General features: G+C 41.9%; 1 protein-coding gene across 5 annotated transcripts in view; it reads right to left on the reverse strand.

Moving 5' to 3' along the window:
- Positions 1 to 21200, reverse strand: part of UVRAG (UV radiation resistance associated) — a 102668-nt gene that overhangs the window by 70594 nt on the left and 10874 nt on the right. For 3 of the 5 annotated variants that reach the window (XM_087758119.1, XM_087758121.1, XM_087758120.1), the window contains 5 exons: positions 15026 to 15143; positions 13556 to 13590; positions 10156 to 10317; positions 8260 to 8334; positions 1541 to 1626 (listed from right to left, as the gene is read on the reverse strand). In XM_087758119.1, the coding sequence (XP_087614245.1) occupies positions 1541 to 1626; positions 8260 to 8334; positions 10156 to 10317; positions 13556 to 13590; positions 15026 to 15143 (476 nt within the window). The remainder of the gene's footprint in view (positions 1 to 1540; positions 1627 to 8259; positions 8335 to 10155; positions 10318 to 13555; positions 13591 to 15025; positions 15144 to 21200) is intronic. The other 2 variants (XM_087758122.1, XM_087758123.1) reach the window with 1 other exon arrangement.

Here is a 21200-nt window from a genome sequence, read left to right on the forward strand (position 1 = left end):
GCAAAGCGAATGGCTCCAAAATCAGGTTTCAAAACAGCACTGGCAAGCATCCAGCAAGGGGAGCTTTATCAAAGCTGACATCTTCATTTCTTGTCAGCTTTATGACAGACAGTCAGACACTTTCAGAAGAAGGACCACAGTTCAGATTAGACAGGGTTAGACAGGGCTCCAGTTGGTCAAGTTCATGACCAGCTGGTATAATAGTGAGTGTTTTTTCTGGAGCGTGCTTCATGCTACAAAAGAAGCGCAAAGGAAATGTGAAAAAAATGCATGAACAAAGCAATCAGGATGAGCGACACACATTTTCTTCTTTCTATTTAATAAAGACTTAATGTTAGGTAGTATAAAAGTTCCATCTAATTGACCGTGCCAGAATGTAACCAGAACTTCATAACATGCCCCCTGGTTGTTTTCCATTAAAAGTACAGAAGAAAGACATTTAGAAAGCAGCCTCTAGTTTAAATATGCTTTACAGAATCAAGAAACAGCGTATTTAAATTTTAAGAGAGCTTATAAAATAAAGACTTCTGAATAAGCAACCTTGAGTTAACTTCTACCACCACTTTCTTCACTATAGAATATAGAGCTAATGCTTCAGACAGGCAACAGTGACACCTACTGTCAACAGTATCAAATAGATTCAACTTTTACAACTGATAAAACCAAACGTGTTTTTTTCCAAAGACTTTTGAAAGCATATTAAACATTTCCTTTTCAAGGGTTTCCTTTGTAGCACACCTATCGATAACTTCAGTTCTGCGGTAATGGCAACCTGTCTTTTAAATACAAATTCCTCAAAACCAACCTACTGACGGTGTTTAAAACCTCTATTATATTTCCCCACAGCTAACGTTCTTCAACTATTAGAATTGAAGCAGGTCTGAAAAAGGCCTTCTTGCATCCCTTCATACTAGCATTTCACGTTTTTCACCACCAGACACCCCTAAGTAACCACCCAAAAGTGCAGTTACCATACATGTGTTGGAGTAACTGGGTCCTGACTACGCAGTGCCTCTTTTCTGGTTTACAAGGGAGAACTATGCAAAAGGTAAATTCAATTCAGTGGTTCAACATTTAAAAAACACAAGAAAAAAAAAAAACCACACACTTAGGCGTGTAGCTGTTTTGTTTCAACTACGACATCATTCTACCAAGTTAAGTTTTGGCAAGTTGCTTCCCCCCACCCCGCATTGTTCTAATTTATTTAAATAAATGTTATTGTTACTGGGGAGAACAGAGTAGGGGCTTTCCACAGAAGCTCTCCAGAGAGTTCCACAATTTCAACATTCGCAAGGCAAGTCCATGGGTTGGCTCCGCAGCCAGCTCTAGTTCAGAGCCGGTCCACACAGCAGAAGCCTAGAGACCGTCAAGGAACATACATGAAGGCCCATCTCCCTGCTACCAGCAGTAAATTGGCACTATCTAGATATCTCCTTGGCACATTCCAGTCCAGAAAGCTTTTTTTCATATTTGGAAAGGCTCCTTCCACACACGTTAAAGAAGCTACAATACCTACACAGAATATTCTCAAAAACCTTACCTAAGCAAAGAGAAGACATCGTAAGAGTTACGAACACAGTTCTGATCCACCTGGAGAAGACTATTCTTCAGGGTACCTGAGTGATCCTTAAGGCAAAGAAAGAATGTTAATTTAAGTATCAAAAATTTTTCCATCCTGACTAAAAGCATGCACAAACGATCTTGCATTTTATGTATTTTAAATCTGTCTTCATACAGTTAAAATTTAAGGCAGCAATAACACCAAGTCTGGCCTACAATAGCACTTTACCTGTAAAGATGTTAATGACCTATTACTTTATCTGTGTTCTAGACATGGAGTGTGTTTTCTTGAACTTTATAACCCATTACTGCACAAATTTTATGCACAGAAATACTGAAGGATGCAATTTACAGTACTGCCAGTCTTCAGCTTCGCATCTGCGAGCCAATTCAGTAACGTCCCAGAGATGTACAAGACCACGAGACAAAGCTCTATTCTTTATCCATGCTGTAATACGTTTAAAAGATCAAAGCAATCTTACTTTTGAATGATGTGAACAAGTTTCTGGAAGTTACCAAAAATATTTATGTCATTCATAAGAGACCGAAGTGTACATTCTGCACAAGAGGCATCAAAACAGTCACAGACAAACAGCAATTCTTCACGCTGCGATGGTCAGATACCAAGCTTTTCCATATCAGGCATACTCACACAAATTCCTAGAAACGCCACAATCTCAGAACTGTGTCTCCACATGATAAAGCAAATTCTGAGTAGGTCAAACCACCTGGCAGCATTGTCAGAAAGTTTATGGATTGTAGGAAAAAAGGCATTTGTTTTAGTGTATGAAGTAGCCCCAGCCGGCACACGTAACCAGCTGATTTTCCAACAGCGATACAAACGTGCTCCGAGCACCACAATCCCTGCCTACATATTCTTTCTTCCCTCAACAGGCTGTTTCCATATAGAAGATGTTGAAACACAGAGTTACGTGTCAACATCTACTGACACAACTGTTAGCCACGGGCCTCGCAGCAGACATTCCTTTCCACCAAAAATAAGGTTCCACCTAAATAATCGTGAGATCTATATGCATCATATTGCAACAGAGGCACCCTATCAGCAGCTGTCTCAGCCCTTCATTTCCATTCTCAAGATGTCGGATCTTACATGCTGAAATCCATATATATATATCCCCTGAAAAAATACCAAAATAAAGACATCTTAATGCCTAAATGAATGATGGAAAACTGAAAAAAAAAAAAAATACACAGCTACCAGCACCACCATTTTACACCATGAAGTTGATCTCGTTTCAAGAAACACCGCCTTCAGAGAGCAAAGTGCAAAATTTTGCAGAGGACAAGTGGAATGGCCTAGAATAACGAGTTTCAGGAGGGAAAGAATTTGGAGCAGCAACATATTTTAGCCTTTACTTTTTCCCCTACACTACAGTGTGTGGAAAGGCAATTCCCAAAGAGTCAGACAGCGAGTGGTCTACACGAACTGTTCTACCCTGAGGAAACCTGCAGAACGTGCAACAGAAGGGTTTCAGACTTAGCTATTAAAGAAGTTTGCCCTTTGAAAGGGGAGTTTGTCTACTTCTCTGCCACAGCGTTTATTAGATACAGGCACGTGTATTTGTAAATACACAAAAAGGCTTTGCTTGTGTGGCCAGGATCTAGCTGTTAAAAAAAAAAAAAAAAAAAGAAAAAGCACATGTGGGGAAAGACTCTACCTGCGTTGATGGAGACCACATACAGTAGAGAGACGCAGTTTTCCAAAGATAAGGGTCTTTCCTGCTTGACAGTTGAAAAAAAGCAGCTACAATTTCATATCCCTGAAGAATATACCTTATTCTTCTGTTCCTCCACAGCCAGACCACACCCAAATGTTTTGAGTCACAGGGCGCTGTATAGACTATTCTGGCTTTATTTCTTTAAGGAGACAACAGAAAGCGAGTCATTAACTAAAAGCTATACTTGCTTCTCTAACGGCACTTTCTGTAAAGATATCACTGCAAGAGAAAGAGCAAGAGCAAGTCTTATCGGGTAGTAGCAGCAAGGATAAAATAGTTGAAAGAAAATTTGAAAGCCAGGAAGGCGTTGAGGAAACAAGAGAAGGAGAAACCTGGTTTTAGGAAAGCCAGTATAGCGTCCAGAACTGATTTTGTTGAACCTGGGTAAAAAGTGGTTTTACACACAAGCATGCAGGCTCGGACAAAACACATCTCTTATTCAAACATTGGTTCAGTTCAAGCAAATCCAAATACAGTTTCAGTGTATGATTACTAGATAAGATGAAACTAAGAGAGGAACGAGTGCTTCAGTGGTCGCATGCCAGAAAGGAAATAGGAAAATAAATTGGGCATGGTTGTGATGAAAGCAGCACAATCCTGCTGAAATCTTCTAGAAAAATTGCTGGATAATTTACTACAAAATAATGATAAAAAAGCTTGAACAAAAACAGAAGTTGGAGGTACAATTACGTGAAAGTCAAATGTGGTTATGAAGAAAGCAGCTACATTGGCAGCACGTTTGTATTTACACTGAGAAGAAAAGCTGTAAATGCTAGAAGAGGAGTTACATGACCACTGTCCGACACCTACAGTAAAGCAGTAATACCCGTCAGGGCTCAGAAGGCACGCACAAAGGCTTTTGAAACCTTATTTCCCAACTTTTTTCTTGCCATGACCTAAGTACCCATTGCAGCAAGAAAACTGCACCTTGAATAAGAACATTACCCAAAGAAAACAGCATCCCACAGCATTCTCCTGGAGAAGCTGGCTGCTCAGGGCTTGGATAAGTGCACTCTGCGCTGGGTTAAAAGCTGCCTGGACGGCCGAGCCCAGAGAGTGGTGGTGAATGGAGTCAAATCCAGTTGGCGGCCGGTCACCAGTGGTGTTCCCCAGGGCTCAGCACTGGGGCCGGTCCCGTTCCATATCTTCACTGATGATCTGGATGAGGGGATCGAGTGCACCCTCAGTCATTTTGCAGATGACACCCAGTTGGGTGGAAGTGTCGATCCGCTGGAGGGTAGGAAGGCCCTGCAGAGGGACCTGGACAGGCTGGATCAATGGGCCCAGGCCAACTGGGTGAGAGTCAACAAGGCTCAGGGCCGGGTCCTGCACTTGGGGCACAACAACCCCATGCAACGCTGCAGGCGTGCGGAGGAGTAGCTGGAGAGCTGCCTGGCAGAAAAGGACCTGGGGGTGTTGGTCAACAGCCGCTGAACACGAGCCAGCAGTGTCCCCAGGTGGCCACGAAGGCCAATGGCACCCTGGCCTGTATCAGGACTAGTGTGGCCAGCAGGAGCAGGGCAGGGATGGTCCCCCTGTGCTGGGCACTGGGGAGGCCGCCCCTCGAATGCTGTGCTCAGCACTGGGGCCCTCACCCCAAGGCGGCCATGGAGGGGCTGGAGCGTGGCCAGAGCAGGGCAGCGAGGCTGGGGCAGGGGCTGGAGCCCAAGGCTGGGGAGGAGCGGCTGGGGGAGCTGGGGGGGCTCAGCCTGGAAAAGAGGAGGCTGAGGGGAGCCCTCATCGCTCTCTGCAACTGCCTGAAAGGAGGCTGGAGCCGGGGGGGTCGGTCTCTTCTCCCCAGGAACAAGCGATGGGACGAGAGGGAACGGCCTCAAGCTGCGCCAGGGCAGGTTTGGGTTGGGTATTGGGAAAAACTTCTTCCCCAAAGGGCTGTCAGGCCCTGGCCCAGGCTGCCCAGGGCAGGGGCTGAGTCCCCATCCCTGGGGGGATTTAAAAGCCGGGGAGATGTGGTGCTTGGGGACATGGTTTAGTGGTGGCCTTGGCAGTGCTGGGTTAACGGTTGGACTCGATGATCTTAAGGGTCTTTTCCAACCTTAACGATTTGGTGATTCTAAAACGTTCATTTTTTCATTGCATATCAGCAACAGCCAAGTTGCTGCTGGAAAGAAGAAATGGAAGGAAAGAAAATTCCTAATACCTACATATTGTCAAAGATACAGAATTTGAAGGCTTTCTGACATTCAGCAGGAAAAAAGTGAAGAGTTAGTGATGATATTAATAACAATAAAGAGTCCCTGGATATGGTTCTTGTATTCTGTTAAGACAGTAATTGCTATACTGCAATTGTCTTGCTTACCTAGAATTTCTCCACCAGTAACGCTGCTAGAGTTTTCTACTTTGCTCCTTTATATGACAGAAGCTTCCTACAAAGCAAGCATTTTGAGCACAAACCTGCATTTTGAAGGTTACCTTGTATACAAGTGGGCTTGAAGGTTCTAAAACAGCAGCTAAAGTGCATAACCTAGTGAAGCTCTAAGCTTCCAGTGCTTCCATTTTAAATTAAACAATCTAGCAATTAGAATATTCCTATTTGAACATGTTGCTCTTGCTGGGTTTTGTTTACCGGGGAGATATGCATTTAATCTATAAATCTACAATTTTCATCAATAAAAACAATAGTCGTGACAGTCCCTAATGTTCCTGCCCTACTTCAGTTTATTCTGCTACAACAGCTTTTAGGCTCCCATCTCTCTTATCACAGGTAAGCTCACAGGACAGAAAATGGGAATTTGCATTTAGTTCCAGATGGATCAAGCAGTGCTCAGCAGTACATCTACAGTGTGTTTTGAAACTCGAGTTCATGAAGTATTGCCAGAATGGTTTAGTCAGCTTCCAACAATTTTCTTATTTTGGCTCATAAGTATTCTTAATTAATGACAAAGACATTTATTACACTAATAAAATGCACTTCATGTAAGACTCCATAAATCTACTTTGGCAATTAATTCATAGTCCAAAGAATTATTAAAGTAACAAGGGGTTTTTTTGAGCAACGGGGGGGGGGGGGGGGGGGGGGGGGGATGGGGAAATGAGTACCATACCTTAACTTTGTCCATACTGAGATGTGCAAAATTAGAGGGCACTTCCAACATTGACTGAACTGTCTTTGTGCACAAGGTTTTCATTAGACTTGCAAAATTGTATTTGTAAGCATCTGTTTTCATAACAAGGTTTCATATGTGTCAGTGCAAAGAAACTAGAACTGCTATTCCATCCATGTATTATCTCAAAAATTGAGGCTTATGACTAAGATGTCCTGAAGTATTATGGAAACCCACCACCACAAAGAAAAAAGCACCTCAAGAGATTAGAAAATACCCACCCAGCCAAGCAGAAAAGGTATCGTACTGCAGTTTCCACAGGATCAGAGACACACACCTGACACCAAAAATCCCTTCCTACAGAAGATTTCAGGTGGCACTTCACAAATAATGTTTAGTATAACCATCAAAGTGGGGTTGCAGAATATTTAGAGTGTCCAGCATTGACAGGAAAATTATAAAGCAAGACCAACTAGGAGCAGAAATACCAATTAGGTGCACACAGCTTCTGAAGGTAAAAGGAAGGGTTTGCTTGTGCCAACTAGTTTGGCTTGAAAGGCAGACAAGTCACTTAAATACAGGAGGTATACACTATACAAGAAGTTTACGTCAAGGAACTGACAAAGAAAGTAATCAAAAGCTCCAGAGCAGGGTGACAAAATAAATTTCTAGCTCTTGCAGCTGGAAAGAACTGAATAAATTACAGGGAAGGACAACGAAGGGGATTATTTGTGCTCTACATAAGCTACGACTGTATTTGCAGCTTAGCTACAGAGCATGTATGAGAACCAAAACCCAGATGTACTTTTAAACCTTCTGAGCTAGGGAGCAAGTCCTGACAACAAAGCATCAGGGAAGAAGATAAGCGTTATCATCACTGAATTCAGGCCCAGGTTATTCATACCGAAATCATGAAAAACTAGAATTGCATCCTGCTTCAGGAGAACTGAGTTAACACCACCAGGAAACAGAATCTGAGCTGCGTACCAAACCAACGACGCTTTGAAGGATAACCATCAAGATACCAAACACAGTTTGGAGGCTTGTGTACAGCCAGAGAGTTTTGCATCCATGCTACCTTGTCCCTTGCTCTGCTCTCCCCAGATATGAACGGCTACCCGTGTTGTTCACTATAAAGCCATTGCTTCCATTCAAATCCCCCCCAAGACTGGACTTGCTGGTTGTGGCTAATGCAGAAACCGTAGCTATGCGTCAAGAGTCATTTTCTCAGCCAGGGACTCCTTAGACAACCTATCTATACCACAGTACTGCCACCAGCAATTTGGGATTAGAAAAAAAAGAAAAACCCTGTCAACTGTGGTATTTACAATAGGTAAGTTTAAACTTTTTCATCATCGATGCAGTAATCAGCACTGCCATATAATTAATTTGGCTGTAGTCACAACATGGGCTGGATGAGCACAAATACCACAGTGGAGCCTTTGGAAAAAACACAACTGTGGGGTGAAACAGTTGCAACACAGAGCAAATAAATAGCTTCCCATTTAAAAGCTACAAACTCAGGTTTTAAGAGTGATAACCAAACTTAACGTGCTTTTATATTTGCCATGAAAATGAGTCTTAACAGCCACGCCATTTTCAAAATGTTCTATGTTTGAATGAAGTGTCTGCCTCAAAGAATAAAGTCAAGGCTTATTTTCAGTAATCAGGCTTTTTTGGACTTAAAATGCTATGCTTTAAGTCTTCCAGAATGGCTCAGATGTCCATGCAACAGAGGCAAGATAACAGTTCTTCTCTGTCATGTCAAAAAAGTATTTCTTCTCAAAACAAAGCATTTTAATGTCCTGAGCATCCAAGTGTGAAAATTCAAGTTTAGAAGTTGAATTTCAGCTTGTCACCAGTACTAACAAGCCAGAACAAACATGATACACCCTTACCTTCTGTTCAAATGAAGCCCCGTAATAACCATCATTGAGACCAAAAATAATCTCATTTGGGTTTCTTGCGTGTATCTGTGAGAAGAGAAGAAAACAAATGATTTTATGGTCAGCTTCCTATGACTTTACACTGCAAATGAGCATAAATTGCTCCGTTTGATGGTCAAATGCAGTTTTTCAGCACCTGTAATTCTAGAAGCACATGAAACCCAAGAGAAAACCGAATTTAACAATGGAAAATGCATTTGTTTCACAGCTTTAATAACAGTCAGTGAATATGTTCAGCCATTCTACCTCGAAATCAGAAACACTGGCCAGAGCATCTTTCCTATTGTGGCATTTCCAGCTGACAAAAATAACTAAGAGACCAGCTAACTAATCAAAGAGGTAAGTCTCAGGAGTAATTAGCTTTCACATGGTATTACCTAAAACGACACTCAAAATTAGGTTTTTGTGGTCATAGCTGACACAAAATTAGTGTTCAATATTAAAGCCAATATCCTGCTATTAATGTACTAATAAGGACATTATTTCAAATAAACCCATGCACTAGAGCGTATTGTTTAGGGAGCCATTTCTTCTGTCCAGTAAAAACAAATGGAAAGAAACCTACAATATGAAGGGTACTGGGTTTGGCTGTGATGGAGCTTGTTTTCTTCATAGCAGTCCGTATGGTGCTGTGTTTTAGACCTGCGACTAAAACAGTGTCAGTAACACACCAGTGTTTTAGCTGTTGCTGAACAGTGCTTGCACAGCATCAAGGCCACCTCTGTTTCTCACTCTGCCCCCACAGCAAGGAGGCTGGGGGTGAGCAAAAGCCTGGGAGGGGACACAGCTGGGACAGCTGACCCCAACTGACTGAAGGGATATTCCGTACCACATATCATCACGCTTAGCAGCAAAAAACAGGGGTCAGACTTTGCAAGCTAGCTGTTGCTTGGGGACTAGCTGGGCATCAATCTGCTGGTGGGAGGTGGCGAGTGACTACCTTTGCATCACCTGTGTGTTGCTGTCTCCCCTGCCTTTAATGGTTTTGTTGTTTTGTTTTGTTTTGTTTTTTTTTTTCTTTCAGTTATTAAACTGTTTTTATCTCAAGCCATGAGTGTTTCCTCACTTTTGCTCCTCTGACTCTCTCCCAGCCCACCAGCGCAGGGGGTGCTGGCCAGGATCAATGCACCATGTGAAGTTAGAGCAGTCATTCCCTACAAGGCTTTCCTCCCAGGTTTTGAAACATCCCAATTTAAAAAAAAAAAATCATTTTGTTTTAAAGTGAGAAATAAACTATCATCTATTCTAAATAGATTCTATCAATCAATCAAAAAGCGCCCATTGGAATTCAGACAATCCATTTGATTCAAAAGCCACCATATTTTTTGGTGTTTTTATTATTTATGTGATACGGGTTTCTGTTTCAGCCACTTTTACTATAAGCTCCACAATACAGAAAACATCTCACTTTTCACCTCTTTCAAAAGGCTACAGTAAGAGACAAATACCAGCATTAAAACAGATCTTATACAGTAAGCTCCTTGGACTGAAGATCTTTGACGAGATGCCATTACCATGAGAATGGATGAAAACTGTAAGATACAGAAACATTATGACCTGTGTTCATTAACTGTATGTACAATCACACTGCTATTTCCCTGAATCAAGGCATTGCAATTTAAAGCACCAAGTGCTAACAGTATCATGTAAGAGGCTCAGTGAACAACAGCAGCTTAAAATATTCAGCTAGTCAAGATTCAAAGCTCTGAAGTAAGCTAACATGAATCTGTGCAATCAAACTTTAAAATACACCCTTCAAATGCATTCATTTCCTTTCTTAGCATTCTATATATTTGTTCATCCAGATGTTTTGTTTCCCTAAGTTTAGAAAAAACGCTTTCACGTTACCTGCTGGCCCAAGTACTTTAACCCATCTAGATTGACCTTCCATTCAATCAAAAGCTGAAAGTGCTCCTTCTTGCCACCCCAGATCCTCACAACGAAACAAGAGACAGAGGTATCAAGATGATCAGGCATTATTCCAAAGTCCAGACTCCTCCATGTCGGATTCTGTAGGGATTCAAAGAGGGACAAAAACAACTCAAACAAGCTGAAAGTAGTCCTAAAATTGACAATTCAGAAAGTAGCAAAGTCCATGTCAAAGATTAAAAAAAGCGTTAAGAATAATGAACACCAGCCATTTCAAGGTTTAGGCAGAGTTGAAGTCAACAGGCTCTGCTGCTTCCTTTTTCTAGAGAGAATTCCTGGGTTAAAAGCAGCATGCTGTAAAGTACTTGAGAAACTCAGAGTGGGCTCTGCTTCCTTCCATTACAAGATGTTGAAGAACTTACTTCAGAATTTACTAATTCAGTTTAGCCAAATCAGGAACTTTAAAAGTGGAAGTAACATACCTTTCCAAGTTATAATTCAGCTTCTGAAAACTAGGGTATAGCTTACATTGCAAAAGTTAAATCTATTCCCCAATAATTAAAGTTTGCATAATTTACGGACAGGTTTGTTCACATTCTCCTCCTCCTTGACCAATGCTGATGGCAATCCTCAAATGCTGTCACTAAGAACTCCTCTTCACTCCCAACAGATCAGACTTGCATCTCAAGCTTTAGAGAAGCAGCATACATTAAGCTGAACTGCAAACACCTATTCCACTAGAAATGAGATTTGCAAACACGAGGCATTCCAAGAACTTGCACTGACCTCTGATAACATTTAAATGAAAGATTTATGGAAACTGTTGTAATTGGTTCAAGTTGCAACCAAACCAAGTCAATTCAACACTACTGGTGCCAAGAACCAGATACCAACTTGAGGACCTCCACAGGCCGTAAGTCACAGGGTGTCCGAATGCAGAAATGGGAAAGTGCTTTATATATATATATATAATCTCACTCCTCTGCTGCACACAGAAAGCATAGAATCACAGAATGCTTTGGGATGGAAGGGACCTCTAAAGCCCATCCAGTCCAACACCCCTCTGCAATGGGCAGGGACATCTTCAACCAGATCAGGGTGCTCACAGCCCCGTCCAGCCTGGCCTTGAATGTTTCCAGGGATGGGGCATCTCCCACCTCTCTGGGCAACCCCTTCCAGTGTCTCACCACTCTCAGCGTGAAAAATTTTTCCCTTGTGTTCAGCCTAAATCTGCCCTCCTTTAGTTTAAAATCATCACCCCTTGTCCTTTTGCAGCAGGCCTTGCTAAAATGTCTGTCCCCATCTTTCTTGTAGGCCCCCTTTAAGTATTGAAAGGCCGCAATCAGGTCTGCCCGCAGCCTCCTCCTCTCCAGGCTGAACCCCCCCAGCTCTCAGCCTGTCCTCCCAGCAGAGCTGTGCCACCCTCGCACCATTGCTGTGGCCTCCCCTGGCCCCGCTCCAACAGCTCCATGTCCTTCCCGTGCTGAGGACCCCCGAGCTGGACGCGGGGCTCCAGGGGGGTCTCCCCAGAGCAGAGCAGAGGGGCAGAATCTCCTCCCTGCCCTGCTGCCCACGCTGCGGGGGATGCAGCCCAGGAGACGCTTGGCTTTCTGGGCTGCAAGCGCACATTGCCAGCTCGTGGCCGGCTTTTCATCCCCCAGTACCCCCAAGTCCTTCTCTGCAGGGCTGTTCTCACTCCCTTCATCCCCCAGCCTGTATTGACACTGGGGGTTGCCCCCACCCAGGTGCAGGACCTTGCACTTGGCCTTGTTGAACCTCACGAGGTTCACATGGGCCCACTTCTCAAGCTTCTCCAGGTCCCTCTGGATGGCATCCCATCCCTCAAGGTGTGTCAACTGCACCACTCAGCTTGGTGTCATCTGCAAACTTGCTGAGGGTACACTCGATCCAAAAGGTAGGAACCCACCATCCCATGAAAAAACAAGCCTTTCCTTCTAGTGCTTAAGCAGCTTGGAACAGGCCAAGCATCTCTGAACTGGTATTAGGCAATTTAGAGTAAGATGCCTCCAAAAAGCAGGGAAGGGCAAAGTTACCCAGTCAGTATTACAGAAGGAATGCATTAATCAAGTTTTCCTAAGAAGAAGGGATATTTGGTAGCTATTCAGACACAAAAAAAAAACAGGCCATTAAAATACCCAGAGATGATGTACGGAATTTGCTCAAGACATCTTTTATTTAGATTTTTGTCATTCCATTTCATATTTCCTTTGGTTAGATTCCCTTCTTGTTATTCCTTTTCCTGATTTAGAACTGGCAGAACTGAAAATCCTAATGTCTCAAGGAAGTTGTCTTAGACAAGTTAACAGCCTTGTGGACACAGACAGCTTTTCCTCCATTCAGGAGGTTTGCAAAGCATTTACAGCCCAGCATGCTATAAATGATGCAGTTCTACCTTGTTAATGCAGACATTAAAAAGTCTGTTTAGCAGGTTTTCAACCTGCCTTACCCAACACTTGTAACATCCTACTCCCACAAAAGAGACCTACCCCTTCTCAGCTGTAATAAACTGTTCAGTTCTGGCCGCTTCACTGATCTGAACTGGAAAATTTAGAAACTCTAAGATGTCGTCAACTTCGGTTTCTTAAAACTATTAGCTCTTCAAAGAATATACGTGTTTATATATGCAGGTACATGTTCCTTACTGTGCACCTGTACAACAAAAAGATGTTCAAAGACATCAGTGGCATGTTCTGCAACACCGTTTGATTCTCCCTTTCTTTGGGGTGTTGCAAGCAGGACCTCTGCTTCTACACCAAGGTCGCTAAACTGCACAGCATGAGCTTCTAATGAATCTGTACACCCAGCAAAGTAATATACAAGTGCTTCTTGAATAAGCAATCTGCAGACATTTAAATAAAAGCAGCTATTTCTGTTGCCAGCACCAGCAAGAACAGCAAAAAAAAAAGAAAAGATGAACTGTAAACAAACCTGAGTTATGATGCATACAATTCTCAGATACTGAAAGAAGTTAAACCAGTAAAAATCCAGCTAAGATAACTTTGCCTATTCGGTGATCTCAATATTTAAAATGGATATATTTTGTAAAGCTTAACCTGAGCACTGAACAGTTTTCACATGAAAATGCCCTACCCTTGAGTGTTTAGTCCTATCTGCAGGAGTCCCAACAGACCATTGCTCCACAGCTGTTAAAATGAACATGCATTTCTACTATTCAGTAACTCGCTATTCCAACCCTTGTGAAAAGAACCTGAAAAGGAGGAGAAGAATGTGATGCTCCTAACAGACCTGAAGAGTGGAAATACACATTTAACAGTTATGGTATTCAGCAGAGAAATCAATATACTGCAGTAACAATACAATTTTAAAAAGAAACTTTTTCCATATTGAAATAACTTACCAGAGAATTCTTGATCACCTCACTCTTATAAAATTCTAAAGAAAAATGAGTAAAAACACACCTTTAGATTAGCTTAAACACTGATACAAATCGTAGTATTTGAAATACAAAACGGTAAAATAAGTTACACTCACAAAAGACAAATGCTAGTGGGTCTAGTTTATCAATAACAGATTCAGGAGAAAGACTTTAAAATGCAGTCATGCTTTTGACTAAAAGTACTCATTCACACTTAATTATTCCAAGTCATTATTTAAATTTTCATTTCATCTTTATACCCAAGATAATACTCAAGATTTACTGAGGCTTTGGTTTCTGGGGAAAGAACGTGCCCCAGTACTTGACAATATTTGGATGACATTTGCGAAGTGACTAGTTCCTCATACGACATCTTCCTGGAGGAGTGCAGCAGGGATAAACTAATTGCACTGCTTTCCTGAAGAGCAAGGGTGACCTGTTCCAGATGCTTAGAAAGTGAACAGCCAAATTACCTCAAGGAGGTGCCAAGAACCCTCTATTTAAATGGAAATAAGCAACTGCTGACACATGGACCTTGGCTTTCCCAGCCAAAATAAGAGCTTAAAGTCTTGAAGTAGACAGCTCTGGAGACTGCAATACAGATTTTATACACTATCCCTCGGTCCATTGGCGTCCAAGGATAAAGCTTTGATGGAGTGCAGAACAGTGCCATACACCAAACACTGCGGAAACAGTGATCAGTTACAGGTTCAACCAACCACCCCAAGAAAGTCCAGGCAGCAAGCTCAAGTTATGTATTCTTATCCTTCTAAAACAGCGGCCTTGAAAAAAAGCAAGGTTCAACTGCACAAAGCTGAAAATAAAAGTTAGGAGACAAACAAAATTCGTTTGCAGAGCTCCAACTATTGACCATATCAAAAGGAGCTTAAAAAAATGCATTTTTAATAACATGTCTCCACAATGAAGCACTATACATTGTAGTGGGAAGCAAAGCATTAAAGAGAAATGAGATCTAACACTCTAAACACAGTTATCAAAAGCAGAACAAATGCCTGGATGCTTCTTGTCATGGGCTGACAATTTTATTTTTGGAAAACTTTGATAGTAGTAAGTGCTGGTTTATGCTCTGTAAAATAACTGGTATGCAGAGCGGAACGCTCTCCCCCACTCAAAGCAACTAAGGCTCCAAAAGTTTTTCTGTGCTCTTGGAAGTTCCCAGTTTTCTTAAGTTATTGGTGGGGGGGAGAGAAGAGCAACAACAAAAAGAGGCCGATTTAAGAGACTACCACATCTGTCATCTGGTTTGCTTCCTTGCCTACTAACACTGTAAGCTTTTACAAAGTTCAGGAAACTAAAGAGCTCTTTTCCACTGTTAGCATAAGTGATACAAATAGTGGCAGCAGGTTGTCAGGGCAAAAAAAGGACAGAGAGTTTGTAACATAAGAATTCAAAGATTAACTAGCAAAAGAGTTGATAGCAAGCCTGGTTTACCTTTGTATATCTTGGTGTTATCACACAAGTGGAGCGTGAAGTACGTATCCAAGAGACGATAGCCATTCTTATTGATAATGTTACGTGCAGCGATGTTCCGAAGATGACGAAGCCGGCGCTAAAAAGAAGGAAAAAAAAACCTAAATAGTTAAAAGAACTTTCTTAGATTGAAATTGAACCCCTTTTTTTTTGTATTAAAGCATTTTAATGATTCCCAAAGCACTGTTGTCAAAAAAAATCCCACCAAACACTCCATTTTCTTTGGCAGAAAGCTAGTGTGAACAATAAGCATTCAGCAAAGCCATAGGAAACTGACTGGACAGGCAACAACTAGCACCTACGAGCTCAGATTAAGCAACACTGATACACAAGACAAGCTACTCTTACTCATGTCCTATACAATTTTTATTCCACGTGTCTAAATCACCCCAACTATTTGAGCAGTTTCAAGCAAATATGTGACACTCTTAGCATCAAACAGCAGCAGCATCACCCAGGTGTTCTGCATCATCACATTGGAAACGCTTCCGAGCCAAAGCTATTTTCAACAAGCACTAATGGACACAGAGCTCCAACATAAACCACCACCTAATCCAGAGCCATAAGGAACTGGCTCAACAAAGCTTCCTGAATTCACAGTAATCCTGGAAACTGCTGTAACAACCTCAAATAAAAGTAAAATACATCAGAAAGACATATCTGCATTTTCAGGGAAAAATTAAGGGCACAGTCAAATTTGTGATGTCTGTCAGCTACCTGCTGCTTGGATAACTGAGTCCTTTTCTCTTGGATTGGATACACTGGAATATGTCACTAAAATCTTTAGTTTAAGTGATTTCATCCAACCCCAACACTATGTTAGTTTGCTACAATACTGTATCTCAAACAAAAATCGTCAGATTGAATCAATTCCCCGCCCTCCAAGTGCCAAATAGCTTTAATAGTCGTGGCTAAAATCCTCAGCTTCAAAGCACACTACGCCCTTCATCTTTGACAAATACTTAACATTACTAGCTTATTGTTAAATGGAACTAGTTAACAAACCAATTTTGTAGGACTGTCCAGTCACTCTTAAATCAGCTTCGCTGTGGTTCTTATTTTAACTTTGAAAACCCCTGCATGGTTAAAACAGACTACTATGAACTTAGCACTCGGCAAACTGCCGCTTCAAATATATAAAGTTCTCACCAAATCCTGCAGTATCATATTCTCCCAATCCATCTCTCAACCTACCAGTGTCTCGCCCATCGCCCATGGGGGTGTTGACAAATGGCTCCCTATCCTTTTTGGATCACCACAAACCACCTACAAACCTCAAACAACTGGTTTGCTGTCTCCTTTTACCACAGATTTCATTTTACAGCATACTTTTTTCTCCCAAAAGCTTGTTAATTTGTAAGTCTGGATCCACCTTAAAAGGAACACTCTCGCGTTGACCAAAAGCGGATTTAAGATGCTTTCGAAACCAGAAGACAACTTTTGTGTTTGCAGCTTGTCCTAAAAGGCTTTTAACAAGAGTTGAAAGGCCATCATCTGTTTTGGAATCACAATATGACACTTTATATCACTTAATAGTGCTTAAGTGATATATTAGTTTTCCTCCCTGGAAATATATAAGAATAATATTAAATTTCTGTTCATGTGACAGACTCAAAACCACCAGTGGAGTCATTCCTGCAAAGTCTGTCTACCAGTTAGACTAAAAACAGAGCCTGAGATGGGATGCCCCAATACCTCTATTTTAATTTTGTATTACATGTATATGCTAAAATAACTACCTTCCAAGATGCTTAATTGCAGAACTACATGGTCTTTTTTTGTTAGAAATTGATATAAAAAATGTCAACAGAAAGATTAAGCCTCACAAAAAAAAACTATATGGACTTTGTACATTATTTCAAATCTAACCTTAAAGTCGTGTAGTTTTACTTGCCATTTTTGTGAGCAACTTAAATACTCCTTAAGAAATGGCTTTGAATGTACATTGCACTCCCTATAAAAATGATTTAAGGGTTTTATGTGCCATATCTCTCCCTTAATTAACTTCAGTAGCATACAAATCAATCACCTACCATACTCATTTCCCCCTTCATTATTTCTTTTTTTTTTTTTAAATCCCTTACAACCCAAGAAGAGTAGCCCACATTGTATCTAACAAAGAGGGCAACTTTCTCCAGGTCTTTTTAGGACTGCAAACGAGTTGTGTGACTGGTTTAAGTAGTATGTTACAATGAAGTAGCCCTCAAGCAAAGACAAACAAGTTTCTCGTCTTTCACTATATGCAATGAGGTTTGGAAAAAACTGTAGTGTGTCATAACCCACAGCTGCATCTCCGGACAAGAGCGGAGTCCTTATCTCCACGGTTTGTGACTCCTTTGCACTCTTCAATGTCTGGAATTTATCTCCAAGTCTGAAGTCGTCTTCTCCCAAACCAGTTGGAAGAGGAACATTAAATTTGGGGCTGTGAGACCACAACACAGTTCAGGACTCAACATGCAACAGGTAATGAATGTCTATTTAAAATCACCAATTTAGTCATCACTCTCCTCCTCCCTCCTGTCCCATCACTTGTCCATTTAGCCTAGCTGATAAAGAACAAGTTTCCAATCACATGGACAATTTTCTTCATCACATTCTTTAGCATGCGGTCATGATGACAGAGGGACTTGGATCCTGAAAATAAGCCTTCCAGTTTGCCCACTACATTGTCGGTGATACTATATTGCAGTATTCAGATTTCCTCAGAACTCTACAGAGGCAGCATTCAGAGTTAATTAACCTCTCCTGGCCAGCGATAATTAGCTTTTGCCTGGAGACCATCAGCTACGAAGACATATCCAAAAGCCAGTTCAAATAGGCTCTAAAATTCTTCATCAAGGCCTTGCAGCTGTTCTGTGACAAACAATAAGTATTATTTTGAGGGAATTTTCAAATCTCTATTAAGTGTTACCTCCTATGGGTTTCATATCATTTTTGCTCAAAAAACAAACAAAATACTCCCCTGTGCTGTAGTTCAGCTATCACCGGCATCAGCCAAATCACCCTGCTGCCAGCCCCCGCTGCTTATTCGCACTGCGGCATCGCCCTCCTCATTTCTACCACCATAAATACGCACTTGTGCAGCTGCTCCGTGAATCACACTGGGGAACCGATCTGGAGGAAAACCAACCACCTCTCTCTTTCGCTGGGTTAGTTTCACCAGATTAGTTCCTCAGTGTGGTTCCCAATGTGGCTGTACAAGCAGCTGTGCTGATGGAAGAGGGGACAGTGCAGCAACAAGCAGCCGAAGGCAGACAGGACCGCATAAACGAAACCGCCAGCTTGAAATACGTGCGGATCTAGGTACAGCCTGGCACTGCTACAAGCGAAGCGAAAAGCAGTTCACCATGAGGTATCAGTGCATTTCAAACAGCAAAAGCAACTCTTATGAAGAAGTGACTTGTTACACTTTACACTGAACACAGTAGCTGCAAATAATCCTGAGTTCTTTCATTTCCTTTTTCTTTTAGATGAAGTGGGAATAAGCAGTCACTTCTCAGAGACAAGTTTTAGCTATTTGCTCTTTCTACACAAATATCAAGAAGTCTTTATCGCAAGGAGGGATCCCCACAGATGAGATGCTGTGCAACTAGAACAGCCATTCCAAAAAGCCCGGTTTAAAAATCAAAATACAAGTGCTAGAAAACATGATAAGAGCCTTGGCAGCCTCATGAGTCACATAACTTAAAACAAGCCAGCTGTGTTTGCAAGCTGATAGTGCAGGATCTGCTTTCATAAAAAAAAAGATAAGCAAAATATGCAGATGAGTATAGATAATTCTCATTGCTATCTCCTCAAACAGTTGACAGTCTGTCAGTAACACTACTGAAGATCTCAGACACTACACCAGGCATCTTAAGATATCCTACCACAAAAGAAAGTTATTTTTCAGCAGAGCACTGATTTAGGTAAGCTCTGACAAGCAGAACTGATACCATTAAAAAGGGTATTTAACTTTTCCAAGAGCTCTGAATTTAGCGCATGCAGCCTGAATGATGGTGTATCTGGATCATCCCTTAGCAGAGCAGTAGAGCAGGTTTAGCAGCTCCTTGTAGGGGGTTTGTGACACCCAAGTTATTTTGATTACCACAATTGTCCTAGCCCTTTGCACTTCCCAAGAAAGTCAATGGAGCAGTGAAATTACGCAGTAGGCCTTGTTATCATTTGATTTAATTGCCAATCTAAGCTGCAATTGAGTAAAAAGCAACTGCTACACAGCAACTCTGTGCTGACCTACATGAAAGAAACTAGTGCTTCCTTCTACCCTGAAAATAAGTGACTACAAACCAGAAGAGTTGCGCTAATTTTCCTTTAGAAGAAATCCTGAGCTGCAGCGCATATTTTAAGAACACTGCTGGAGGTAAAGATATCACAAGTTATAAACATACAGGTATCCCAAAGATATACAAAGGCTGACCAGGAAAGCTTTAGAAGTGATCAGAAGAGCAGAGCCTACCACCAGGTTTCATCTCTCACGCCCGCAGCGCCACAAAACTGGCTCCCCGAAATTCAACAGCAGCATCTTGACAGAGCCGCGACGGAGTGCAGCAAGACCATCCATGCTCAGCAATGACCAGCTGCTCTCCAAAGCCAGAGGTCTTTTTTCTTATTTAAGAAAAGCACTCTGTTTTCATCATTCTGAAGAACTATTATCAGTTGTTTAATGTATCTAGTTTTCCCATTCAATGACTTTCTGGGAACCTCTCCAGATTTACCGCAGGCCATAAACAAGTCAGGCTGCTACAGAATAAAGTATTTTGATCAACAGCCTTGTTAATACTTTGCTTTTTCATCAGATGATCCCAGAACTCTTCAGTCTACCAAGCCTTCTGAGGTTTAAAGGACTGAAACTGTCCAGTCCCTTCACGCTTTAGCTCCCTCAACACTAAGATACCATAATCTTTCACTACCTCTGTCTAAAATACCACCTTCTGCATCTAGACACTTGTTCCCATCCCGCATAATATTTTCTTGCGCATTTGTGCAGACTCGCAGTGAGGGTCAGAATTTATCCAAGCTACAACCAGCAAAAAAAAGACTTTAATTTTAAGTTCCCCCAGTTCGGCTCACTACAGCTACACAGACGTGCCCACCACAAAAGCAGGGCAAGGCAGGCAGGAGTAGAAGGCAGCAGAGGTTTGTTTGGGTTTGGTTTTTTTTTTAACCCTGCAGTTTCTTGATGGCTTAAACTGATCTAGACACCACGCTCTGCTTCCTTCTGGGCCTGGGAAACTGAAATGACAAAGCTATTCTCTTGGTTTTTTGTTGGGTTAAGTCTAACATTCTGGTACCGTTAATAAAAATCACTGCGGAGATGGGGGCTGGGGAGGAAGGGAAGAAAAGGGAATAAGTCAAAACGAGAGAGAAGGGCACTGTTGTTAACAAAAGGTCTGGGCTGTTCGTTGAACCATAAGGAGAACAGCGACTACCTACAACAGCCTGAAGTATTCATGGAATTTCATAATTATTTGTCCAAGGTCACCTAATGGGTAGCAAAAAACAAGCACAGAGAGTTCTGACTCCTCTTCCATCTTAACTGCTTTCTTATTCTCTTACAAGAACCTGGTGACCCTGGGAAAAAAAACAATAATGTAAGTATATCCATGCTGGATGAGAACACAGCCAAACACCATTCTTCTATCTTCGCTACTGATCTACCACACTTACGAGCTCAGGCTCCAAGTATGAATTGCGAAGCTCCAGTCATTAATATGGGCAACAGCTAAGCTTTATTCTTTATCACATGGAGCCTATCATTTCATTAGCAGCTGAGATGATCTAATGGCTCAGTGCTGGGAAAAGGGGGAGGTCTGTCTCCTTTCTGTCCCACATCTGCCTCCTCCTCCTGCCCTCTCTCCCAGCTGCACGGTCTGCCCTCTTTAGCACTGGCTCTTTCAGAAAAACTATTCACAAATTCTTGCTCCCAGCAGAAACACTAGCACTTTGACACGTTAAATCAATTTGCAAAGGTGCCAAAGGAGCACCTAATCTCAAGGCAGGCAGTTTAGTTTCTTCCAGCAACAGCCACCCAAGACGCTAGCTGTCATACAGCCCCCTCTGTGAAAGGAGGGTTAGGGCTGAAAACTCCTTCAGATGTTAATAAAAGAAGGACAGTAGGCCTACTGCATCCATGCCC

Source organism: Nipponia nippon, unplaced genomic scaffold, assembly GCF_047370975.1.
Source record: "Nipponia nippon isolate SJK-2023a ecotype South Korea unplaced genomic scaffold, ASM4737097v1 scaffold_2, whole genome shotgun sequence".
In the NCBI taxonomy this organism is placed as follows: domain Eukaryota; kingdom Metazoa; phylum Chordata; class Aves; order Pelecaniformes; family Threskiornithidae; genus Nipponia; species Nipponia nippon.